This window comes from Cylas formicarius, unplaced genomic scaffold (assembly GCF_029955315.1).
Source record: "Cylas formicarius isolate icCylForm1 unplaced genomic scaffold, icCylForm1.1 PGA_scaffold_6__28_contigs__length_40554024, whole genome shotgun sequence".
Classification (NCBI taxonomy): Eukaryota; Metazoa; Arthropoda; class Insecta; order Coleoptera; family Brentidae; genus Cylas; species Cylas formicarius.
The window spans coordinates 2,405,867-2,430,933 of NW_026844347.1; the positions used below are offsets into that span (position 1 = coordinate 2,405,867).

The 25,067-nt window shown below is 34.0% G+C and overlaps 2 protein-coding genes across 6 annotated transcripts in view; both read right to left on the minus strand.

Annotated features, from left to right (window-relative positions):
* Positions 1–16,842, minus strand: part of LOC132702796 (serine-protein kinase ATM) — a 28,066-nt gene extending 11,224 nt beyond the window's left edge. Inside the window, exons 1-18 of one of the 4 annotated variants that reach the window (XM_060671580.1) lie at positions 15,982–16,842; positions 15,236–15,451; positions 15,059–15,176; positions 14,845–15,006; positions 14,430–14,668; positions 14,264–14,365; positions 13,949–14,209; positions 12,900–13,036; positions 8,063–8,290; positions 7,163–8,004; positions 6,867–7,039; positions 6,663–6,813; positions 6,462–6,607; positions 3,621–3,821; positions 3,398–3,572; positions 3,070–3,338; positions 2,656–2,934; positions 1,583–2,600 (exon numbers count right to left, since the gene is read on the minus strand). In XM_060671580.1, the coding sequence (XP_060527563.1) occupies positions 1,583–2,600; positions 2,656–2,934; positions 3,070–3,338; positions 3,398–3,572; positions 3,621–3,821; positions 6,462–6,607; positions 6,663–6,813; positions 6,867–7,039; positions 7,163–8,004; positions 8,063–8,290; positions 12,900–13,036; positions 13,949–14,209; positions 14,264–14,365; positions 14,430–14,668; positions 14,845–15,006; positions 15,059–15,176; positions 15,236–15,424 (4,690 nt within the window). In that variant the 5' untranslated portion in view covers positions 15,425–15,451; positions 15,982–16,842. Of the gene's footprint in view, positions 1–1,582; positions 2,601–2,655; positions 2,935–3,069; positions 3,339–3,397; positions 3,573–3,620; positions 3,822–6,461; positions 6,608–6,662; positions 6,814–6,866; positions 7,040–7,162; positions 8,005–8,062; positions 8,291–9,727; positions 9,957–10,008; positions 10,113–10,283; positions 10,385–12,899; positions 13,037–13,948; positions 14,210–14,263; positions 14,366–14,429; positions 14,669–14,844; positions 15,007–15,058; positions 15,177–15,235; positions 15,452–15,981 lie in introns of those variants that run through there. The other 3 variants (XM_060671582.1, XM_060671581.1, XM_060671583.1) reach the window with 3 other exon arrangements.
* Positions 16,843–18,870: 2,028 nt separating this feature from the next.
* Positions 18,871–24,871, minus strand: LOC132704091 (biorientation of chromosomes in cell division protein 1-like 1). Of its 2 annotated transcripts, none has more exons than XM_060673850.1 (10): positions 24,473–24,871; positions 24,199–24,410; positions 23,970–24,140; positions 22,483–23,885; positions 22,254–22,431; positions 20,121–20,887; positions 19,565–19,631; positions 19,444–19,509; positions 19,101–19,211; positions 18,871–19,029 (listed from the first exon to the last, which is right to left on the minus strand). In XM_060673850.1, the coding sequence occupies exons 1-10, from the start codon at positions 24,727–24,729 to the stop codon at positions 18,929–18,931; spliced, it is 3,333 nt and encodes a 1,110-aa protein (XP_060529833.1). In that variant the 5' UTR covers positions 24,730–24,871; the 3' UTR covers positions 18,871–18,928. The 2 variants fall into 2 exon arrangements, with proteins under 2 accessions (XP_060529833.1, XP_060529832.1); XM_060673849.1 differs by having other exon boundaries at positions 19,101–19,229.
* Positions 24,872–25,067: the final 196 nt, after the last annotated feature.

Here is a 25,067-nt window from a genome sequence, read left to right on the forward strand (position 1 = left end):
AATATTTTGCAATCTATGTAATAGTGTCATGGGTACTCTTCAAAATAAAAAGTTATATATTCGAAAACAAATGGGTTCTGTATTATCAGGAACGTCCGTTTATCAAATCTAACAAATAAAAGATCTTTTGTTCAACAATGTTTTTTAATGTGTATGGCATGTATTCACAAATGTTGACCAAAAAATGCAACCTAGTAATCTTCGTTGTATTAGATTTTCTTAGACATTTCAGCTCTATACACCCTAACATACGTTTTACCATTTAATTAGAAAATACTAATAACCCATTCTTAGATATTCTTATCAATAGAAAATCAAACCTAACATTGGGTAATTGTCTTTACAGAAAACCTACGCACAAAGACCGATACCTCAATGCATTGTCTCATCAACATCCGGTCCAAAAATCATCTGTTATTAAATCTCTCGTTTACAGAGTCGTAAAACTATCCCAGCCCGAGTCATTAAAACAAGAATTAAAACACCTTACCGCTGCTCTTCTCTCTAATAATTTCATATTTTCATATCAAAAGTTCTAAAGAAATATAACATCAAAACCAGATTTACCACTTGTCCAAAAATCTCTCAACATTTCCGATCCGTTAAAGACAAAATTCCATTTGAGATGCCAGGAGTTTATTGCATTTCACACATATGGCGCAAAGAATACATTGGAGGGACCGGACGAAAAATATCAACTAGACTCAAAGAACATGAAAGAGCCTTAAGACTAAGACAAATACTCATCAGCAGTTGCCGAACACAATCACGAAACCGGACATAAAATTTTATTCTACAACACTTGCATGTAATCAATTCTTCTACCAACCAACAATCTGAGAGTCTGTAGAAATTTATAAGCAACCTAACAATCTTAACTGCGACTCAGGTCTTCACCTGTCATCAATATGGGAATGGGTCATCTGAGACAATGTTTAATTTACTTCCGCCCCCACAAACGATATATAAGCAGGTACAGAGTAAAATGCGAGCCAGTTTCGGTCAAGCTCTGAAGAAGCCAACAGGATGATTGGCGAAACATCCGCAAGTTTTGTAAATAGTATTAATCTTTGCTGAATTGCAGATTTTTTTTATCCTGCTTCATTACATTTCATTTCATTATATCTTATAGATAATTTTAAAATATTATAAATAAACATAAATTTAAAAACGACCAAGTCATACCAGTAAAAACGGTAAGAACTTTTAGTATGTCCTAAGCCAAACTGAAACGGTCTGCAACCTGATAACAACCTGAAAAAGCGGAAAATTAAAATAAGGTTATCCTTTGCGCGAATATTGGTGTGATAAGCACCTAATAACCTAAATCTACTAAAAGACGTGGGATTAACACACATAAAAAAACACCACATTCATGGACGGAAGGTAATTATAAAAAATCATCAAAAGAGTATTTTGCAGCCTTACTAAAAACCTTTGGTAAATACGAATTTACTTCCTACAAGGTGCCTTATAGAAAATGTTTATTCATTCATCACTTTTTGTTTTAACAAAAATAGGGAACAACGGCCAGTAAACCAAATAAAGATTAAGTTGAAATTATTACTACTGTAGTACTTACCAACAACTTTCTTTCCTTCTTTGTATTTCAACACCTGATAGAGTGCGTCGCTTGATCTACTAACAACCTTAACGTCAGCATCTATAAGGTACTGACTCAATAGGTAAACGACGCATCCCGTTAGGAGTTGAAAAGCACTACATCCCAAATCTCTAACTCGCTCTTCTGGCTTTAAAACTAAAGTCATCAAATTCGCCGGCCCTAATTCTCCTAGACATTTAATAGCTTCAAAATTTAGACTTTCGTTTGGAAAGCAACTCATTTTCACTAATACTGAAACCAATTTATGCAAAAGACTATTCTCACAATGTTCGGAAAATCCTTGGATGTTGGCCAACTTATCAAATAGTGTCTTTAACTGCTCTTTCTCTTTTGCTAGCACGCTTTTGAGGTAAACTAAACTGTCTTGCCTTGTTGCCATATCATCATATTCCAAAAAGCATTTAATTTCGTGTTCTAAAGTCACTTCCTTCTTTCCATATTTAATTTTGTTGTGAACTGATCTAATTCCTTTAAATTCTTCCGTTTGAGGAAAAGCGTCAAGTTTTTCTATTGCTTTTACTAACGGAACAGCATTTTCAATTAGAAGGAATTCCAAAACATCTATACACTGCTTTGAGATATATGCATTCGTTAGTGCAAAATTTTTTAAAGAATTTACAACAAACATTAAAAAAATTTCCAGATGTTTTGCGTACAGCGGCAACACCCCTCTTAAAAATGTGCTCAAATACTTGATACATGCGCTTCCCAGTGTTGCTTCGGCAATATTATTTTTTATTAAATGGATAACGAAATAGATCGTATCCCTCAGGACATAGACAAGAAAATTTGAGTTACCATTTAAATTTGTCATCAATAAACTCACAAAAACAGTATATCTATGAAAATTTTTTATTTTCTGGTCGGCAATAGCACTGTCAATGTTTAATTGCAGCTCAAGGATAATTCTTTGTATTTTGTGGAGTTGTCCAGAACAAAGGAATTTAATTATGTTGGTCCCTTTATACAAAAACATCTAAAAAAATAATCTGCAATCAAAGTCCACAAGCTGAACGCATTTAGGTACTAACCTCAATGAATCTTAAACAAGCAAAAAAAACATCACATGAAATTCCATGAGACAGAAATAAAACGTTTTCCCCTAAACATTTGTAAATAAGTTTTTCGTCAGTGATGGATCGTAACAAACTTATTATTAGTTCATCAATATTTTCACTTATTGTAGTTTTCAGATTATCGCCTAAAACATGGTTTAAATAGGAAACCTCAATATTTTTTTGCATTAAAGCTTCTCCAAGGCTTTCAAAGTCCTTTGCTAAGGCCATAGCAAAAATTTTGGTACCCAATTTCTAAAAAGAAATAAACTATTTTTAAATATTCTGTCTAGTAAAAACACAAACACTTGCTCAACCACAATAACACGTGAACAAAAAAGCTGTATTATAGAATTATTAGATCATAAAACCTGTTAGGGAAAAACAAACCTGAAAAACATCCTTTTCTGACATGTTAAATCCCTTTGCTGCTTTAAATAAATCATTTCGATCATGCGTTAACAAAATTGGCAGACATACATCAAAGTATCTAGTATATAGCTCAAACTTATCTTGACAATTAAAAAATTTAAACTGAAATTCGTTGATATGATATCCGGCGGATATCCATTTTGAAATTATATTCTCCAAGAACTTTTCCATGCAGCCATCAGCGGAAAATAAATGGCTTATAATTGGAAATATTTTCTCAAATGCGCCTATAAACAAGATTTTCGAAAAAATATTAAAAGGTGAATGCTAAAGTAAACATAAATACCTAATTTTTTATGGTGTTCCAATTTTATGATGGCCAGGAGGGATTCTTCTAACCAACTGTTGCAGGTAATCATCAATGCAAGAAAAGTGTGCAATGCACTAGCGGATCGACATATTATTTCATCCGACCTACGTTCATTACTAAAATTTCCTTCGACGTTAAACACCTTGATACTCTACAAGAATATCATTAAGCCATTGTCAAAATTCCGCTGCCAGTTTACCATGTCATACAATTCTGCAAATATTTCTTCTTGTCGATGAAAATCTTCTAAATTGGTGCTCTTTGACGTAGATTTAAAGAATTCTACTATTGTTTCTATTGCCTTGAATCTTACACATTGGTACTCACTAATCAAAAATTCTGGCACTTTTCTAATTATTTCGATGTTCTCCCATGTAGGCAATTTGGATCCCACACCCACCTATGTAAATTTGTATTAGTAATTGAATCGGTAGCAAGTGGTACTATAAATCAAAACAACAACAACAACAACAAAACAAGATCTGCAATCGATGTGGTCACAAATGTTTGTAGATACAGGTCGTTGAAGATGAAACATACTTACACCGACAGAAGTTTTCTAAACAGTATTACAGTAGCCTGTATTAGCTTATTTGAAAAATAAAAGGATGAAGATATTTAAAAAACATGTAATTCGCGATCGATAACATAAAAAGAAACATAACATAGAAAGAAAATTATTATTTTTTTCTAGACAAAGTCCAAACAGTATCAATTTATAAAAACATATTGGTTACGAAACCACAAAAGCTAAACATTATTTAATTTAAACTATTTAATTTTCAAAAATAGTATCTTCAGTTAATTGTACTTGGTGTTTCATAAACGTATGTGCTAACTTTGAGAGATGCAAGGTATTCAAATATCGAGGGTATAAGGCACCTGGCAATCTTGTAAACAGAACACGCGTCAACAAACAAAACTTTCGAGTCAGGTTTTCTTTATAACAGCGTATGTTTTTGTTGAAAAAATTTTATTAGTTTGATCGCGATTATGGAGGTATTGAAGAGGGTTTCCAAGAAAGGTAGCCTGATAGACAAACCGCAAGAAAACTTATGCACCCCTGTAGAAAGTTCATAGAAACACGTGTCCTAAGATTTAGTTTTTCAAAGTTTTTTTTTAAGTTATTTTATTTGGCAGTGTTATTTTGTACTAATAAGGAATTCCTTCAGCCCCAAGTAGACAACGATTTCCGTACCCGGTGGGGATTTGTCGCCAATACTATTCCAAATAGGAATTCGTTTTTGTAGGAAAAAATAAGAATCATTTTGTTCATGCAAACATCAGAGCAAGCAAGTTACAAAACTTCTGTTGCACAGTCATTAAGTCTGAACCCAAATGAAGATTACAATAGTATATTATGCAAATTTGATAAACGAAAATTTAATCACAATTTGTTCAGGCTTGCACGGGGCGAAGCGGAACGAATGTTTAATAAATCAGTAAGTCAAGAAGTTGATAAACGTAATGCATACTATGCTTTTTCTGTAACGCATTTGGCCAAAATACCGCACAGTAGTTTATAAATAGTATATTATGCAACAAGTGCGGTAAACGTCATTTGACTAACAAGTTTATTTGACATGAGCGGAGCGAGTTTTTAATAAACGAGTGAGTTAATGAGCTATTTTAGGATAGGGAGGAGAAAAACCATTTTTTCAAAGCGATTCGAATGCACAATTAATAATATTTTTCTACTCCTGTGTCTGTAAAATACCTAATTATACACCGATCTAGCGTGCGGGAAACTTCACTTTACCACGTCAGTCTCGTTCCCCATGGATCCGAGCCACTTCGGACATTTCCACGATTTTACCGCACAGGTTTGGAAGCAATCGGACGTTTGTCAATTCTGGCGGCCATGCCAGTGAATGTATTCGTGTTGTTTTGCAAAAAAGTACCCAAAAAATACCGGTCGTAGAAAAAGTATGGTATGCAACACGTTCGGTAAACTTTTTAAATCACTCTTTTATTAAACACTAGCCCCCTTCTGCTCCGCTAGTGTCAAATGTCGTTTACCGCACTTTTTGCATAATATACTATTGTTAAACATAATGGACAAAAACACCATAATGTTTATTACAAAGTTTATAGCAACTAAAAAGTTGTTGCTTACATATTGTAACACAAGTTTCCTGATGGATTATTTGTTGTTTCTCTCTCCACAGCGATGCTTTCACATGTTAGGGAAATTAAAAGACTTGTACGTATTTATGCCGAAATTAAAACAACATTCCACGCACTTGAAATTCCTTGACGAGCAACTATAGATTTGCTTTTTTTCCTTTTTTTAAATAAACGCAATAAGTGATCACTTTATCTAAATCCATAGTAATAACACAGCTAGTACGCGTAACAAAAATTTCATGTTGTTCGATAAAAAAGCTGCTAGTGCGCGGCTTTGCTATCCTAGTAATGAGCTAAGGACCTTTAAGTCAAGCTAACTTTTTTTAGTCTTGTTGGTTGGTTACAGACGTGCACCGAAACAATTTTTCTTTTCGACAAAACGAATCGAATTATAAAGAAGTCAAGAAACCTAAAAGATTTATATTTAGTTATATAATTTTTAAAAATTCAGCGGCTTACATTTTTATTTCCCATTTCCATATTATATTTCATTTAATAATTCTAATCAATATGACACTGCCACTTTTCAACAACGTCATTAAAAGAATGAAAACGAAATTTTGAAAAATTTGCTACTAAATTTAAATGAAAAAAAAATCAATTCAAGTGAAATAAATATAATTTCAGTTAATCACGCATATTTTTTTTAACAGCCTCTACATTTTTCGTATTGACAACAATAATTAATTTGTTAAGTTATCTACAAAATATGGAAAGCTGGGACAGAAACAGAAATCTGAGAAGCTGATCAAATTCTAGGCAATAATGTAAATATTATTATTTTGCCCATTCGCTGCATCTTGGTTAATTCGCTCTGTATATAATTAAATGATATATTTTTTAAACGCGAATGAAATATAATTCCAGAATCTGGAAATTGGGTGAAACTAACGAAAGTTGATAGACTACTTACCTTACACAAGCTCCCGATACATTCCAATAATGACAAAGAAACTTGAGGTCCATAACATGTGGAACGCGCATAAAATGGATATAATAAGTTGACTGCTACCTCCCTGAAACATTCATTTTCTAGAGAAGTAATGTGTGGGTGCAGTCCTGAAATTTGAGTAAATTATGTTAATAATAACTCCCATGCTCTCATACTGAATACCTTTCAGAACAGAAAGTATCCTTAGGGAGTCATTATATGAACGGAATCTTAGCTTACACATTCCCTGAACGCAATCTAAAATTTTGGCTATTATATCTTCTGGAATTGAACCAGGATACGCAAATGTAACGAATTGCAAAAACGTGATGCTCTAAAAGAAATCAAAAATAGTAACAGTCCACAAAAATCGCATAGCTCCTGTACCAAGTCAAATTCGGTGTCACTGACATAATCATAGTCCGGCGTAGCTAATACTGACATAAGGTTATGCTGACATTCACTCAAAGTGTCCAGATTTGAGACGAAGCAATAATTTGACAATGCTATGATCAAGTTTCTTTTAACTTTATGTTGAATTTCAGCCTTTTTCGCTGAATCTAAAAGTGACTCTCAACTTATTAAAAACTCGAACTTGTAAGGGAAAATTTGATGGAAAATAATTTATTTTGTTCAATTGTTCAAAAACAGCAAAAACGTTAGAAATAAATATTGATACTCACCAACCTCCAAAAAATTGAAAATGTCAAACAATGATCTTAAAAATCCTAGTGGAAATTGCTCCTTAATAGTAAACGTCAACGCATTCTTTGTCGAAAAAACAGCCGTAAGTACATATACACATTCGTCTAACTCTTTTAACAACCTTTCGTTGTGCGTCTTGTATCTTATCAAACAGGCAGTTATAAAGTCCTGACTCAAAATTTGCCCTATATTCTTAAATAATTTATGATGTTTGAGTTCATTTTCGTTTAGTAAGCCATACACCAACATGTAGCTTAAGGTGTTGTGAAGCAGGCAAATTAAACTTAACGACTTGATAAGGGTTTCATTCATAGAATTCTGAATAAAAAGATTTAAATATTCAATCGAGTCGTTGCAAAGTTCGAAATCGACGTTGAATGATCTTTTAACACTTTTATTGAGTACGGGGCACTTATTTTGTAAAATAACCAGTTGCTCGAAGTGGGTTTTTGCATACAAATCTTTTAAAGATTTATATTTAGTGCTTTTCTTATAGTTGTATTCACTATCAACAAGGGGACACTGCTTCAACATTAATGAAACCAAGATGTTTGCAAAATTTGGTTTTAGAAAGCACTTGTAACTGCATAAAGTCTGAGACGTCAAAAGACTCCTGAATAAATCCTTCTTCTTAGATACTCCCAACTCGGAAAAATCTATTTTCTTTAGTAACAGTTCCAATGTGTACAAGCTAAATTCATTTATTGATATACTGGAAATATATGTTTCTATTACATTGTCGAGATGCAATAGGTCATTTTCGATAATTTTTTGTAATAAAGTTTGAGCAGCAGTTACGTTTTGATTAAGACCGACGGCCCTAAAATAAAAATTAAAATATGATAACAATAATGTGAATGAATTGTTTTTATTTATACCTTAAAGTGGATTCCCCAATCAGCTTCCAAAGATTATCAATTTCACTTTTCTTGTCCTTTATTTTGCAGTCTTGAACATCAAGTAGCACTGCTTGGCATTGGTACACATAGTCAATAGTATTTGAGTCATCAACTTGCATAGATTGTAGTAATTGAAGCAAGTTGAGGAAAGACTTGCCTCCAATTAGATCTGGATATGTTTCAATCAGAGAACTTACCAGTTTGATCCTACAAAAAACGTCATGGAGACCGCCAAATAATTTTCAATATATGGTGAAGTTGTGTCTGGTTCGCCAAAACTTGTAAATATTAAAATATAATGTTTGAATGCAACTCTTTCCGGCTCAATGTATTTATATGCATACTAATAAAAGCCTAATATTACGTTTGAAACCATACGTGTATTGTTTCAGCATTGTTAGAATAATCAAAGATCCTGAGATGGCGGTAATGACTCTCACATTTAAACATTTATAGTTTGAACAATAATCATGCATAGAAATTTCAAGGCAAACTATACAAAATAGAGATTGCAATCACTTTGATCAGCGCGAAAAATACTGTAACTTAACTAATTTAAAATTAGCTATAGTGCACAGTTGGTAGTAGGTAGATACTCATTTATTATCCTGAAGGTGACAGATCTACTTCAGGAAAAAGCCTCTCCCTGCGCGAGGCTTTGGTTTGTCACCAATTCCATACTGAGAAAAAACTGATCCCCAACTACTCAACAAATCTACTATTTCCTTCCTAATATCCCCTCCCTGATGTAGGGCAGCTACATCAACATTAAACCTGGGCAATTGAGGGATACCTTCGCTAAAGGCCAGAATTACATACACAGCGGCAATCCAATCTTGGTTACACCGGCTATTTCATTGCCCTACAGAAAGAAGCGAGACCCTACAGTGGAAAATATGTCCCACGAAAAAATGTAACTCAGCCTTCGGATCGGATGGCTACTTCAATTCCAAGACTGCAGTTGTGAAATGGACTACTGGCACAAGAAGACAAAAGAATAAGTTCAATCAACTGAGAGTGAGTATGCAATTGAAAGTGCAGAAGGTTGGAAAACTGCAGATAGTGGAAAATGATCGCAATAACGGTCCTAGCCGAGACGCCCTGGCGTAATAATGACCACTTTTTCTCCAATAACAATAACATGATAATACGCTCTAGCAATAGACCACAATCAATAAATAGTGTCGGAATAATTATTGACAAAAGCACAAAGGTGAGATTTCTGGGCTGCCCAATAGAGAAATACTAGGTATAGCTGGAGACTTTAACGCCAAAGTGGTGGATATGGTTTGGAAGGCGAGCTGGTCTTACAAAGAACCAAATCGATTATATATTGGTGAGTTGAATATGAAAAATATCGATAAGATGTGAAGACCTATTCAGCAATCGACTGTGGGAGCGATCACGACGCCTTAATAGTAGAAATCAGTCCTAAATTGAAAATACACCATAAAAAAATCACATTCACCTAATAGTTCATATTGAATTCAACAGCAGATGAGTTATGGTGAGTTATGAAAAACAAGATGGACCAAACCAGTAAAGACATAGTAACTCATAACGTAATCCCAATGAAAGACAAGAACTCATACATAACATCGCGCTGGGAAGTGTCTCAAAGTCATGCATTCCCGGATTATGTACCTGGTTTTTTTAAAATATGAAAAAATAGTCCATCTTTGTTAGATCAAGACATCTAGGTGACCATCTAATTGAATCACCTCTTCCTATCCACCCATCATGAAGGAACCACATTCTCTGTCTCATTTTGTTTGGAATAGTTCTTAACATATTTTGCAACCTCTAAAATGTCTGTATTTTCACAATATTTACAAAATTTAAAGACCATTTTTGCGGACTGTGTGTCATCCTAAAATGTGGTCTATTTTTAGCATAATAGTAAAAATTATGCCTATTGGCACAACCGTTTTTATGGAATGTCGATTCACCGGTAAATAACACATATTCGAAAAAATCATCTCTCAGGGTCTTGTTGCTTGTACACTCTCATAGTTAATAATGTATTGTTTTCGCTAGATCCCAGTATGAAAATGATGTCGACCACTGCTTCCATAAAAAAATTCATGGTTGAGTTGCAAGTTAAGCAACTAACAACAAATTAATTGAAAAACCTAATATGAAATTGAAAGGTTTTAAATTACATTTGCATGACAAATTTAGATTTCCATGGCCAACTTACATTTGCACTCAAAGATGCTATCTGAAATAGTATATATAAGTGCGGTAAACTGCATTTGAGTCACGAGTTTATTTGACACGAGCGGAGCCCAGCGGAGCGACTGTTTGATAAACAAACGACTTAAAAAGTTTACCAAACGTGTTGCATACTATACTTTTTCTACGACAGTTAGTTTTTGGGTACATTTTTGCAAAATTCAAGCCGTGAGGTGATATCTCCGAAAATATCCGATTGCTCCCAAAGCCAATCTCAGAAATGTCCGAAGTGACTCGGACCCATAGGACAAGAAACTCACATAGTAAAGTGACGTTTGCCGCACGCTAGATCAGAGTATAATTAGGTATTTTTTCTACACCCGAATACACGAATGCATTAACTGACATGACCGTCAGAATTGACAAATGTCAAAATTCAAGCCGTGCGGTAAAACTTCCGAAAACATTGATTGCCCCCAAACCCTTACGGAATATCTCGGAAATGTTCAAAGTGGCTCGGATCCGTAGGACAAGAATCTCACGTGATAAAGTAACTCTATGCACCTATTTTCGCTGGGTATTTCCATATATTCGCGTCTGGCCCTATTTACCATTGTTATTTATACGACAACTCCGCTATGCCAATCCCAAGCCTGGGGTTCCATTGCACTTCTGGGCAAGGAGGAGGGGAGGAGTAACAACCTCGTTAAAAAAACAGGGTTCATCTGGCCCGGATGTAAGGGCTCCTGTCAGGATACGGCGAAGAAACTACTGGCTTGTAGTGGGATGATGGTTCATCAAAGGCTAGAGGAAGACAACCTTGAGCACAAACCACCTGGTCCTCCTGGTAGGGGGTTGAGACATCGGGCCAACTCCCCGTTACTTGTAAAAACTTAAGTCTGTTAAAAAACCCAATCGACAGCCTCGGAAAGGACGGAAACCCTTACGACGATCAATTTTGGTACATGGAATGTCCAAGGAATCTCCAACAAAACAAACGAAGTAATTTAAGAACTCCAGAGGCTAGAAATACAGGTGGCAGTAGTAACGGAAACTAAGAAGAAAGGACAAGGCTCCAAAAATCTGCGACACTACGATCATTTCTATAGTGGCGTGGCCAAAGACAAGAGAGCACAACAAGGAGTGTCTATTCTGGTTGCAAAAAAGTTGAGAAGATTTATAACATCATGGGAAGCCATGAGTAAACGCACTATCAAAATGAACAACGACGATGCCCCAGTGAACAAAAAAGACGAGTTCTTCGAACAGCGGAACGGAACGGAAGAACCGTATCCAAACTAGGCGATAAAGTGGTGGGTAGATTCGGCGAGAATGTGACAAACGACAACGGCCGCAGATTAATCCAACTGTGCGAACAAAACGAACTTAGAATAAAGAATGGATTCTTCAAGCACCCAATGATCCATAGGTATACATGGGAACAAAAGTCAAGAAATCTACGATCAATCATAGATTATACGATTGTCCGACAAACTACATCGATGAGGACGTATGACGTTAGAGTGCTTAGAAGTGCAACATGTGGCAGCGACCATAATTTGCTCAAGTAATGTTCCCGCAGAATTAATCAAACATGGAACGCACAAACTGTATGAAGATCTAGCAAAGCTCTTTGAAAATTGTATCAAAGGCGGAGATATCCCAGAAGAATGGAAATTATCCTTCCTTACCCCTATCCACAAAAAGGGCAACAAGGGAAACTGCGACAACTATCGAGGTATTGCAGTGACGAGCTCAATCGGTCGGATTTACGGTTAAATATTAAAGGCCAAAATAGAACGCGAATACGCAAACAGTGAAGCAGAAGAACAAGCGGGCTTTCGCACGGGAAGATCAGTCGTTGATCATCTATTTTGCGTCGCCCAGCTTATCGAGAAAATGACAGCCTTCAATAAGGAGATACATCTCCTGTTCGTGGATCTGAAGAAGGCATACGATAGCATACCGCTAACAAAACTTTGGGAGGCATTAGACCAGACAAACCTAAGCGTCAACATAATAAGATCAGTGAAAGAACTATATAGAAACAGCCACATTAGTTAAGGTCAGCCAAAAAATGCCCAATGGATTTACGCCCAACAAGGGACTCAAACAAGGGTGTTCTGTATCCTTAACAATACAAACATATACACCCAAAGCTTCGCAGATGACCAAGTCATAATGGAGCAAGACTACGATGACATAGAATACATGACGCGAAAACTAATCGAAGAATAGAAGAAATGGGGGTTGGAAGTAAATTTACCAAAGACAAAGGTATATGTGCATCGGTGGAGCACAACGCGACCTCCTGTTAGAGGACGGTCAGGCTATCAAAAGCTGCGAAACCGACAAATACTTGGGAATAAACATATCCAGCAGTGGGACGTTAGACTACGCCATCAAAGAACGAAATAATCAAGGTAGAAAGGCCATTACTATGCTGAACACCTTCTTGTGGGACCAAAAATTCATGAGACGAAACAAACACCCAATACACAATACGATCATTAAAAGCATAGTCACATACAGCAGTGAAGTCTGGCTACTAACTGCTACAGTGACAACTTGCACACTCAAAAATACTTTGTTGATTTATTAGTAACTTTGCCAGCATGAACATAATATTAAACAAACTCACCAAACCCAACTTTTGGTCTCCTGAATTTCTTGTATGAAGGAGTCTAGACTGGCTTCAACTTTTTTCCTTTTGTGCAACTGTGATGTTTCTGGGCTAACCAAACTAGAGCAATTGGCTAGATCATGGTCCTTAATTATCTAAAAAAAATAGCAGTTTTTCAATTCTGGCATTTGGTATAATTTGGTTCCAAATTTATGGACAACATTTGGACAACCATAAACCTGAATTATCATTTAATAACCAGGGTGTTTCAAAACAAATGCGAAAAAGTTAAGGGGGTGATTCCTTGTTTAAAATAGAGGCTAGTTTGTTGTAATACTTGTGTAGTTGTTTATAAATGTTTGTTCAAAAATCACCCATTAGGCGGCAAAATAAGGTTTTTATTCTTGATGTTGAAAACGAAAATAGATAGAACAATAAAATATTGTGGAAATACTGAGGGTAGTGTTTAGTAACAACTTCTGCAGGATAAAAGGTAGACATTATTACTAAAATGTTCTTGTTTTTTGTCCATGTCTGACTATTTAACCAAGCTTGTTCTCTTGAGAGATATTGATTTAGATTTTATTAAAATTCAATTCTTAACATGGTTTTTTGTTTATAAAGATGGTGTATGTAATATCACCTCTCTTATTACCTAACTTCAAATCAAAAGAAGTAATAAGTGATTTGTGGGACTTTTTGTTCTCTCATTCATATATCAACACACTTTTCATTTCAAAAAACTTGCATACAATTATGAAAACCGTTGACTCATATTTACTATACTTGTTATATAATTAAAGGAACATTCAATGCCTTATTATAGACAAAACCGAAATGAGAATTGAGAGATGGGACAAGTATTTCTTTTTTGTTAGAAAAACTACAGATCTCACATTTATAAAAGACCTCAGTGGTTGTATAAAATATAGCAAAGAATCAATTATATAAATATCTGGGGTATCTATGCCCTTTAATTTGAAAACAAAATTTATTGGTGGGACACTGAATATAACAAATAATTACAAAAACACCCTTTCAATTTATTTCTTCAGAGGTTGGCATACCTGGTTTGCAACTTCAACAAACAAGGAAACAAAACTGTCTAATATAATGGTTTTTCCATTTCCTTGAGGTATAAAAAATAGGGTGTTCTTAACACAATTTCTTAAAAAATCTGATATTTCCTTATTCAATATGAAATATATACTTCTAATGCAGGCCTTCCAGTTGTGCCAGTTATGAGCATAAGCATAAGAATGTTCTTCAGTAACACCATTGGGGTTGTGTATTATAAGTTGTAGAAGGCAGAATTCTATAAAATTTACCTAAAAAAACAGAAAATTTATTCCAAATCATCTAAAATTCAACATCTAGCTTACTTTCAATTGTGAATCATGCCTACTAACATCATATAAATCAACAAGGCTTGCTAATACATCTTCCCCTAACTTTATACAAGACATACGGTTGTCTTCTACAGTCTGCAAAAAATAAATGAACATTTACCTTAACTCATAAACAAAATTTACAGAATTTCAGACTTACATGATTACAAAAATCTAACAGTAATTCCACAGCGTGTTCTTGTTGAGACCGAGGAGAATTATGACTCACTGATTGACATAATTTTGATATAAATGGAAATTGTTCTCGTAAATATGACGATGGCAAACCAGACAATGGCCCCTTATTTATTAATAAAACCAAACATCTACAGATTGTGATATAGTCAAATTGTTCATTGCTAATCTCTTGAAATAATGTTTTAAACAAACTAAACAACACTGTAAACATAAAAAATAAAGATGGCTATTGAATTCAATCTATTCACTTAATTAAATGCAACTGTTAACTAATCAAAACTATGGACAATAAAATGGGTTTTGCAAATTGTTTTCTTTTTTTGAAGAAAGTAGCCAACATAATTTGTCAAGAAAGCATTCAATGAAAGTTAACTTACAAACAAAATCTTCTGCATCAAAATAATCAAGACATTTCGAATCAGATAAAATATAATCTTTCAATGTTGATACAAAACAATTTTTATATATTTGCATTCGCTTCTCCTTTAAGCTACCATCAATATATCTAATCAACTTTGATATATTAATATTTTCATTTGCTGAAAAGAGAAATAAGGATAGACAAAATGAAACTGAAATGAAATTGCATACCTTGTTTAATACTCAATTTCACAATTAGAGCAAAAAGTTCACAACATAATTGAAAACTTTTTTCTGTTGTTTTTGATGAGCCCTTTTTAACACTGTTTTCCGCAATCCTATCACATTCCTAAAAACATGCAATCCCAGAGTCTTATCCTGCATATAAAATCAAAAAGAAAGCAATACCTTTCTCATACAATGTTGGGTGGATTCTAGTAAAGCACTCCAAGTAAATGGATTTCCTTTATTAATATCACTGACTATTTGATCATTATTTAAAAGGTCCATAATTTTTTCCAGTGCCTTTTTACGGTCAGTAATTCTATTACAATTCAAAAGAGAATGGGCTTCATCCAAATCTGTGTGAAGACTCATTTTGCAATGAGAAAATAAGATCGCGCGCTAAATCGAAACACAAACAATTCAGGAATAAGGTTAGATACAAGATCATAACATAACCAAAACCGGGAATTTTATTAGTAAATTGTAACAGAAATATATGAGAGAGATCACTTGGTAGTGTTATCCTTGCACTATTTTGGCCACATATTTTAAAAAAGAAGAAAACAGGAGAGTTCAAAAATACCAAATTTTGAAGAGGTTGGAATGATCTCTTCGGAGCAGGTGCTTCGTATAATTCCGTGTAATGTCCGTCTAATTATCTATACTATATTTCGGCACCTCGTCTTTCAAAATCACTTTGCAGATGTTTTAATAAATTACTAAAAATCTACACAGAAAGTTAAGCTGACTAAAATGCATTTATTGCTATGCTTCTTATTGATAGAAAAAGGAAATTCCAACTAAATATTTTTGAAATAGTTATCGGTTGTGGGTCTCTCAGTTAGGAGCCAATAATATTTACTTAATTCTGTTGTTAACAAATCGAAATATTTGAAAAAAACTTTGAAAGGCGTAGAAGAAAATATTACCCCAGAAGAAACATATGCCGTTCATTCATTCATTAATTCAAATTCTGTCTGTGACGCTAACAATCGGAACTGCTCATGTGCCACAAAATTATTCTGATATTGAGATATATACTGCGTGTAACTACAAGTACGATTAATGTGGGACATAACTTGGTGTTCTCTATACTCGTAATAAAATATTACTAGATTTCATAAACTTAGCAAGACACGTTGAAGTTCCAAATAGTTACGGTCATAATATAAGTTTTATTAATATAATCCTATTTTCAGTCGCTCGCCAACCTATTGTGAATGCGTCAGTTTCTATTTCTAAATCACGATTTGTCCGAAAGGCTACAAATTTTGCGAAGTTTTCTACTAGAATCATTACAACATTGTTAGATTGAGATGGAAGATACTATAAGAAGATATAGAAAAAAATTGATTTTGCCATAAAACATATTTCAGTTTTTTGTCTCCCCTACCATTCAGCCTATAACTAGTGTTGTGGTAATCGTTCATTTTATGAAGACGGAATCAATCAGTGACCGATTTCGAAAAGGACCGAATCATTTCAATCAATCGTTCGTTCATTTTAATACTTTTGTTGCCACCATAAGCGGCGATAGTCACTGAATCCGAACAGTCCGAACGACCGATTCAGATTCAGTTGAATTATTATGTCTATATGTTCTGTTTGCTGTTTTAGTTAGTATAATATTTAGCTGTGTTGTGCTTTTTATTATATCATGATTTTATTAAAATAGGTGCTACGTATTGGGCTGCACCAGTAATATATTAAGTTGTTTAAATTAAATACCTGTGTATAGATATTTCATTCCATATTAATTCAACATATAAGCAAATCTACGGATCGATCTCGCAATTCAATACTATAGAATAATTATAACAATACTTCCATTCCTTTTTCGTGGTCTGTCTCGGTCATGCAATTAAATCTTAAACCTGTATTCGGTCACTTCAGACCGGTCAGAGCGGCAGCGATAGCGGACAAGGTGATCGAATCGTTACGAACAAGCGGGATTCGGTCGTTCGATCCTATGCAGAGATTGGATCAAAGTGACCGAATCAATCGCGATTGACACATCTCTAACTATAACTTATAAATCAACCGAAAAAAAAAAACCTTTAAATAATAATGTACGAAAAACGAATGTACAGCACACAGTTGACTAGAAATATCAAACAGGATTTATAATTATATTTGGTGTATTATAAACGAGCGGATAATTATTAACTAGGTCCTGCGTTGCCATACAAACACTTAGTCAACGTTTTCGGCTATTTAAAGAAGCCGCATCCAAACGATCCATGATAACAACCTCGGAAGGCGGGTACAGTTTGATTCATTTGGCCCCTAGCTTGCCATCGGACTCCCGTCAATATTAGCTGGTCCGCCCTCAGGCCCCCAACAACCCTGTATAGTCGTCTCTTCCATGGGCCCCGACGCCTACCCTAAAAGATCCGTCTCGTTTCAGGTCCCTTTAGTTGAGTAGCCAATAAAGTTAGTTTTGTAAAGCGACTTTTTATTGAGAGCTATACCTGCGGGAACTACGGACCTGGTCATGGCTTTGACAATACTTATAATTTTTGTTATGCAAAATTTCTTAGCAAATTTAAGTTCTGCGTCTTTGCTGCACAACAAATACTAAGTGACACATGTACTGTTTGACATATTCGTGGCGTACACACGATGCAAAAATGTTGTGTGTGCTGCCCCAAATGGGTTGCTCTAATTGTTTTCCGTCTACGTAAAGGTGTTCTTGCAGGGCGTTGTTTTTTCTTATGACCATGTACTTCGTCTTCTTTGTGTGGAGCGTCAAGCCAAGGTGTCGACTGGCAGTGACAACTTTATTTAGCAGTTAGCGCAAGTTATTAATTATCTTGCTATTTACTCTAATACCTCCCGAATCGCATTCAAGGGGTCTGGTGAATGTTTCTTCAGAGTAGATGTTGAATAAAAGCGGCGAGAGGACACGCCTTGCCTTACACCCCGTTTGACTTCTACAAGGTCAGTCATCATTTCTTGCACTCGTACTGTTGCCTTCTGATAAAAGCAAAGGTTGACAAGGATCCTGATGTCTCGCGAGTCCAAGTTTTTCTACTTTAGCACTTATACTAACTTTATCAAACACCTTGTTGTAATCTATGAAGCAGGCGTAAACTTCCTGATTGACATCGAAACAGCGTTGTATGAAGATATTGTACGCAAATAATGCGCCCCGAGTACTGTATCTGTTTCTAAAACTGAACTGGGTATCCAAAGTTATCTTCGAGTTTCTGAAATACTCTGCGGTGTATAACTTTCAAGAATCCTTTTTTGGGTATTGGAACAAAGGTCGATTCTAGCCATTCCATTGGTATGATCCCCGTTATGTATATTCTTTTGAATAATGCTGTTATAGAGTCCAAATGTTGCACGTTTTACCTCTTCTTTCAGAATCGTTGTTCTGTGATCAAACAAGTTTTTAATGTACCCTTCCCATTATTGTCTATAAGGAGGTAGGACTCGTTTTCTGACCGTGCCAGTAAATTTCTTAATCGTTTTATGTAGGTTGTGTAGATCTTGTCTCTGTTGTAATTGTTACATACAGCCAAATGCTGCCTGAAGTGCAACAATTTTACCGTATTGATAATAACTCCTATATTATCTAATAGCAGATGAAAGTAAAAAAAAAAAACAAAAATACAAACTACTCAATAGTATAAAACTAAACAATTAAAAAAAAAACAGGTACCAAATTGTTCTATAAAACCCTACCTTATTCTGACTGCGCAAATTCTCGAATGAAGTTTTACTTTTCCATTACATTTTATTTCTTTGTTATATCACTGTGTTCAAGCCTCACTAAAGGATGAGATTAGGAAAAAAATACAAAAGCATAATCTTTTACTTTATTAACATTTATAAAAAATATAAATATTTTATTCTTATATACAAGTAAATTTATGAACTATCATTTCTTGCACCTTGGCCTCTTCTAGTGCGTGTTAGAATGGGTCTCGGTTTGTAAAGATCTTCATTATTATATCTTTTGTTATCGAAAGCTGCATGAGAGAAGAAATTAACATTTAATGTAAATTTCAAAACCACGAAAGTATTAAAAAAAAATACTTACTTCTTCTGTATCCCTTTTTGGTTTTGACAGTGACTGGTTCCTCTTTCTTAATGTCTATGTCACTATCATCGGGACTTAATGGTAAACAAAATTTATGATCCTGTGTTCCATCTACAAGAAAAGTCAGTCCTGTGTGTGATTAAAAAAATATGTTAATATAAACAAATCTACTAACCTAACCAAAAATCAGAAATATGAGTAAAGTAAAAAATGACACACATGATAGGAAGCCCATTTTGTGAATATGAAGAAAACTTGAATTTTTTGACCAATTATTTTTTTATGGGCCAAAAACTAACTGTTTAGTATTAACCTAATGGAACAAATTGAAATAAAGTCTCACCATTTTGACGTTCATTCAATTTATGCTTTTTAACTTCTATAGAATTAAAGCGTCTTCTTTTAACATCTAAAACATACTTTTTTAAAACAATTGTTATAAACAAATTAGTATACATAATTACCTAAATTAAGAGCATTGTTCAGTTTGTTGTTATTTGTAATATTTTCTGTCTTTCTCTTCCTGTCACCCTAAGGAAAATAGACGATTACAAGAAAAACTAATCTGTTGAATAGTAAATCTCAACATATTTCTCAAAAAGAAGACTCTTTTTTCTAATCCATATTTTAAACTTAAGTGTGTAAATAATTGTCTTTTACTAGTATTACTACTTTTTTCCTCAGTAACACAAAAGATTACAAAATTACTTAGGAAAGTAAAGTAAAAGAAGGAAAATTGGAAAGAGCATTGGTCAGAATGTTACAGCAGTGATGATGTTCAGAGTGATCTGTACATTGGTTGTAAAGAACGGCTACTTATAATTAACTGGGCAAAAAAGTTTTTACTGCTTATTCACCTTTTTACTAATTTAAGTGTCTGCTTTTTATAACATTAATAGCAATGAATGTATATAAATTGTACTTTTTAGTGTTCCTGGGATCTTTATTCTCTATCTTGTTTTTCTCTATATGTTTATAAATAATTGCAATTGTATTTTGCAATATTCACTTCACACTTACCCTTCTAATTCTAGGTATATTATTCTGAATCTTTAATGATTCTTCCTGAATTGATTTCTCTAATTTTGTTATTAATCCATTCAACTTCTGCAATTGTTTCTGGGACGCAATACTTGGTTTAAAGTACAAACATGGACTATCATCATCCTCCCATTTTCTGATTTCATTTGAATTTTTTACAAGCAATTGACCATTATTATGTCCATTAGATAGACTTATAAAATCTTTAGCTGCCATTAAAATCTTCCTTTCCATCTCTTCATGATCTTCAAGTTGAGAATCAGATATGATAGAGGCTTCACCAATTTTATCAATCTTTACAAACAAAATCTTACTATTTACATCACATTTGGAGGACAAATTTTCCTTAAAATCTTTTATATCATCTGCATTGCTGATGTGCACTTTAGCGCTACCACCATTCTCCTTTCCTTCTACTGAGGTGCCATCTATTGAGATTGTTTTAATGTTAACAACCATCTCGCTCGTGTCGTCAGTTAATGCAAAAGAATTATTTTTGTCATCTTCCAGAGAACACAAGTGCTTGGTTTCGGATCCCTTATGCATTTTCTTTGGACTTACTACTACTGTGTCATACACTTGGTTATCTTCTTCTCCTTCAGCTTCATAAACACTGGATATTACATTGGACATTTCTAAAGCTAGTCTAGCCTCTAACTCCTCCCAGCGTTCTTTAGTCAATTCTGTACTTTGTAATAGTGGTTCGTTGCCAACTTCTTTTATATCTTGGTTAAGTTCCATATCATCTACAAATTTTGCATCTTTTTTTATACAGTAACACACACTTTATGTTTTACAAGTGTAAAAAACAGAAATTTTCCTTACAAGAAATAGAAAGTTTATTTCATAAATTACATGTGTAATAAAAAAAAACTGAAATCCATATTTGCATCAATATTTAATAACTAACAACCAATTAATATACATTCTGATTCAACCTCTTGGCTGTAGGTAGGAAGTGTTGAAAGCAAAATACAATTATTGATGTGGGTTTCTATAAAGTAAAGCCAAACATTGCTTAGTTTGTTGCGTTGGATTAATAACAAACTAGCCAAAACTAGGCAAATAACCTTGGCTAGACAGCGATTGGTGGCCCAATAGCCAGACTATAAGATGTTTTTAGAACACTCTTGTTTTAAATAAACTTATTAAAAAGTTCAACAAGAGGATTTAGGAAAATTATTTCATACCGTTAATCTTATTCTGGACACTGAATGTTTGATTCCTGCATACTTCAATCTTTTAAGAACATACACAAAAAGAGTTTGTACATAAAATGCTTAACAGAATTAAAATTCAAAGTAGTTGCACTTGTTCCACTCCAAGTTGGCAGATAAAACTTTTCCTAAACATTGACTCTGCTCTGTATAACCCCACTATAACCGCAAATAATTTTCGCTACATATATGTAGTGAGAACATAAGGCGAGTTTATATCACTGATTATTTCTCTGATGTGGTCAATGTTATTCAAAGTATCGACGTCACCAATGGCTAGGTTTGAATTGAATGGAATTTTCAGGCACCCTCAAATGCCAAAACAAACAAATAAAATGACAACTGATTAATTGCGGGGAAAGCTATCTTACTTTTTTTAATTACTAAACATTTATTCCTAACGAAATGAATGAATGAATATATAATTAATATATTCAATGCCACAACCAAAAGCAAAAAGCAGCCGCAAGTAAATAAAAACCCACTTAGCCCCCAGAAGCTTGGTCACAAATCATTTGCCTTGGCTAAAACTACTTCTTCTGTGACATCATGGATTCCTAATTGAATTTATTGTATTTATTGTATTTAGATATATTCAAAACAAAACAAAATGACTGGTTTAAATTCGACGATTGAGAAAATATTCTTGTCTGAATTAGGTTGCTGGTTTGAGCTTATCATATTATGAACTTTTTAATAAACTTATGTACAATTACTCTAAGTAAAGTTTATAGTCCATTGTGTAATTTCTATTGAATATTTTGTACCCATGGGGCTTGAGGAAGCAATAGGATCAGGAGATATTGCCACTGGAAAATAGGTTTTTTTTATCACTTCCTCCTCACTACTTTGCTTTTCATCAAACATTAAAGATAATAGTTGAAAAAGGCCTCACCTGGTCCTTCGATCTTGTCATCTGGCTTATCACTAGAGATATTGCTTTGATTGATTGTTAGCAAAGCCAGTTGATTAGTTCTTTCTAATTCTGCCAACTGTTTACGAATTTTCATTAAATGCATTGCTTCACGTATGTTTGATGCAAATTTTGGCTTAAAGTACTTTACAGGCTCAACCTAAAAAATTTATTTTGATATGGAAATAAACTAAAACTTCTTGTCACTTACCTTATTGTAAACATGTTTACTGCTACTTGACACTGCCTCAACTTGGTCAGAATTACTTGAATCTCCACTTCCACTACTAAGAAACAATGAAGAATTTTTACTATCTGCTTTGTAAGTTGTACTATTACTTTCAGCAAATGAACTATTTCTGCCCATTTTTCCTGAACCATCATTTGAATCTCTATCAGTTGATCGTCTGTCATTCTTCTTTTCTTTGGAGCTGTAATGATCATCTTTTGGCTTCTTGTCTTTGTCTTTTTTAGATGGTGAATTTTTATGGTTAGTGCCCGATGATGACTTCTCTTTTACAATTTTCCTAGACTTTTCACTGTTTTTAACTTTACCATCTGTTGACTTACTTTCCTTACATTTATCTTTTATTTTCTCTGTAGATCTAGTATCATTATCTTTAACTTTATCTTTTCCTAGTTCCCTATCTTTTGAAGATGTTTTATCCTTGCTGGATTTACTTTTGTCAATTCTATTCTGTTCCATATTTAATATGTCTTTGCTTTTACTTGAACCATCTTTATCTTTCTTGATTGACTCCTTAGATTTGGTGTCTCTTTCTTTTGTTGTCATTTTTTCCTTGGTTTTTTCTTTAGAAGACAAGTTCTTATCTCTCGAGGATGAGTTTTTATTTTTACCATTCTTATCTTTATCACTTGCAGATCCTTCACTAATTTTCAAATTTGAATCATTACTTCTAGATAATGAATTTTTGTCACCGCTTTCCAACTCTTTAATTGAAACCTTCTTGCCTTTATTTGAGGTACTGGAGGTTTTCCCTTGGTTTTCACCATCTTTCCTTGATGAATGTGATTTTTCCTTATGTCTACTACTAACATAAATTCTACTTTTGTCTTTTTCACTTTTATCCTTACTTTCTTTGTCTTTTCCTTCTCTGTCCCTCTGTGATTTATCTTTTGCCTTCTCTTTATCTTTACTTCGATCTTTATCTTTTCCATCCTTCAAATCCTCCCTGAGCTTTTTTGGTTTCGAAGTATTTTTATTCTTATCTTTAGATGAACTGTTGCTGTGTTTGGAACTTGTTTTGTAACCTCTGTACTTGCTACTACTTTTTCTTTCCATTTCTTCTTGCCTTTCCTTGTTACTTATAGCTTTAACTTCAAACTTGGACTTTTCATCAGTTTTTGTGAATTTTCCATCCATTAAAACTTCAACTTCCTCACAAATATCAGATATATTTTTAGCATCTCTGCCATCAATGTCGTCTTTATTAGGGACAGCTATCTTTGTTGATTCATCTTCAACACTTTCACAAACTTCCATTTTTGAATTATCATCAAATGTTAGTGAAGATTGACTCTCTGTACTATTCTGTGAAGTGTCAATCTGATTTGATGATCTACCCATATTACTATTAATGGAATCACGACTTGCTAAATATAAAGCAAACAAATGTGTGTGCAAACAAATAAACTAATAAACATAATGTATAGAAGAACAAGTTTACTTTTTAATACCTGAAATGCAAGATAGATGGGACTCCACCGAATTTTCATCTCTGGGAGAATATGCAGTTGGACTATTTAATGGCTCAAATGCAGGGCTTACATCTTCGTCCATTTTGATATCCGAATTATTAGACTTTTCATTAAGTTCCGCAGCATCCTCCTTTTGTTCAGATGAAAGGTCTGAAGTTACATATGAATAGACAAATAAAAAATTTATATATATATTTTTAATTGGCACCATGTTCAGACTCAGGAGAAACAGCTTCCAAGTCATTGGGTAACAAATCCATAACAGTAACTTTGATTTCCTTTTTGGATTCTCGATTTGGTTTCTGAAGACCAAGAAATCTATAAACAACATCTTCAACTTTAGGTAGAAAAACAGAATTTATCTTAGGGTTGACAACTTGATCTACAATGCGCTCGACACCTGTCTCCAAATATCCAGACCTAGAATTTTAACAAAATATAATAAAAACTTAACATCAAAGAAGAGAAGAGTCTCAACTTACTCGGAAATATTTTTCCGTAATTGTTCGCGAAGTTGATTTTTGTTTATGTCTTGACTCCATCTCTGTTGACGTAAAAATTTTATAACATTTCCTTCTACTCTTTGCCTCAAATTTTGATAAGCTGGTTTCGTGTCTACATCGGCAATGCATTCTTTACGAAATTGATCAAAAATGCCTTGAGACTTTAATTCGTAAACGATTTGATCTATCAGCCGAGGATCTGCGGTTGGAATGTAACTTGATTGCACCACATCCATAATATAGAAAACCGATTTTCACTTTCTGGATTTATATAACAAATTATTTTCTCGCCTTTCCTAACTTTTTGCTGGCTTAGGAAAAACGAATTTGACAAATCTATTTTTATTTTGTTTACAAGCTATACTGTGACGGAGATCAAGAACAGTCAACAAAAGTTACCTGCGTAGGTTACTTCCCATTAGCGCTGCGGTTGTCAGTTCCGGCTTAAGCTGCCTTTACAATCAGATCCATGTCGCAGTGAAACTTTGGCACCAACATGTAATCGATAATGTTAAAAAAACAAGAAATGTACCAGAGACAAACTAAAACTTCTCATATGCAAGTATCGTTAATT

What these genes read in the sequence shown, in the direction of transcription:
- LOC132704091 (XM_060673849.1), bottom strand. Translation starts at nt 24,729, where the DNA reads ATGGATGTGGTGCAATCAAGTTACATTCCAACCGCAGATCCTCGGCTG. An exon ending in TTACGGAAAAATATTTCCGA is followed by an intron (nt 24,411 to 24,472) that starts GTAAGTTGAGAC and finishes TTAAAATTCTAG; the next exon opens with GTCTGGATATTTGGAGACAG. An exon ending in GTAAACATGTTTACAATAAG is followed by an intron (nt 22,432 to 22,482) that starts GTAAGTGACAAG and finishes TAAATTTTTTAG; the next exon opens with GTTGAGCCTGTAAAGTACTT.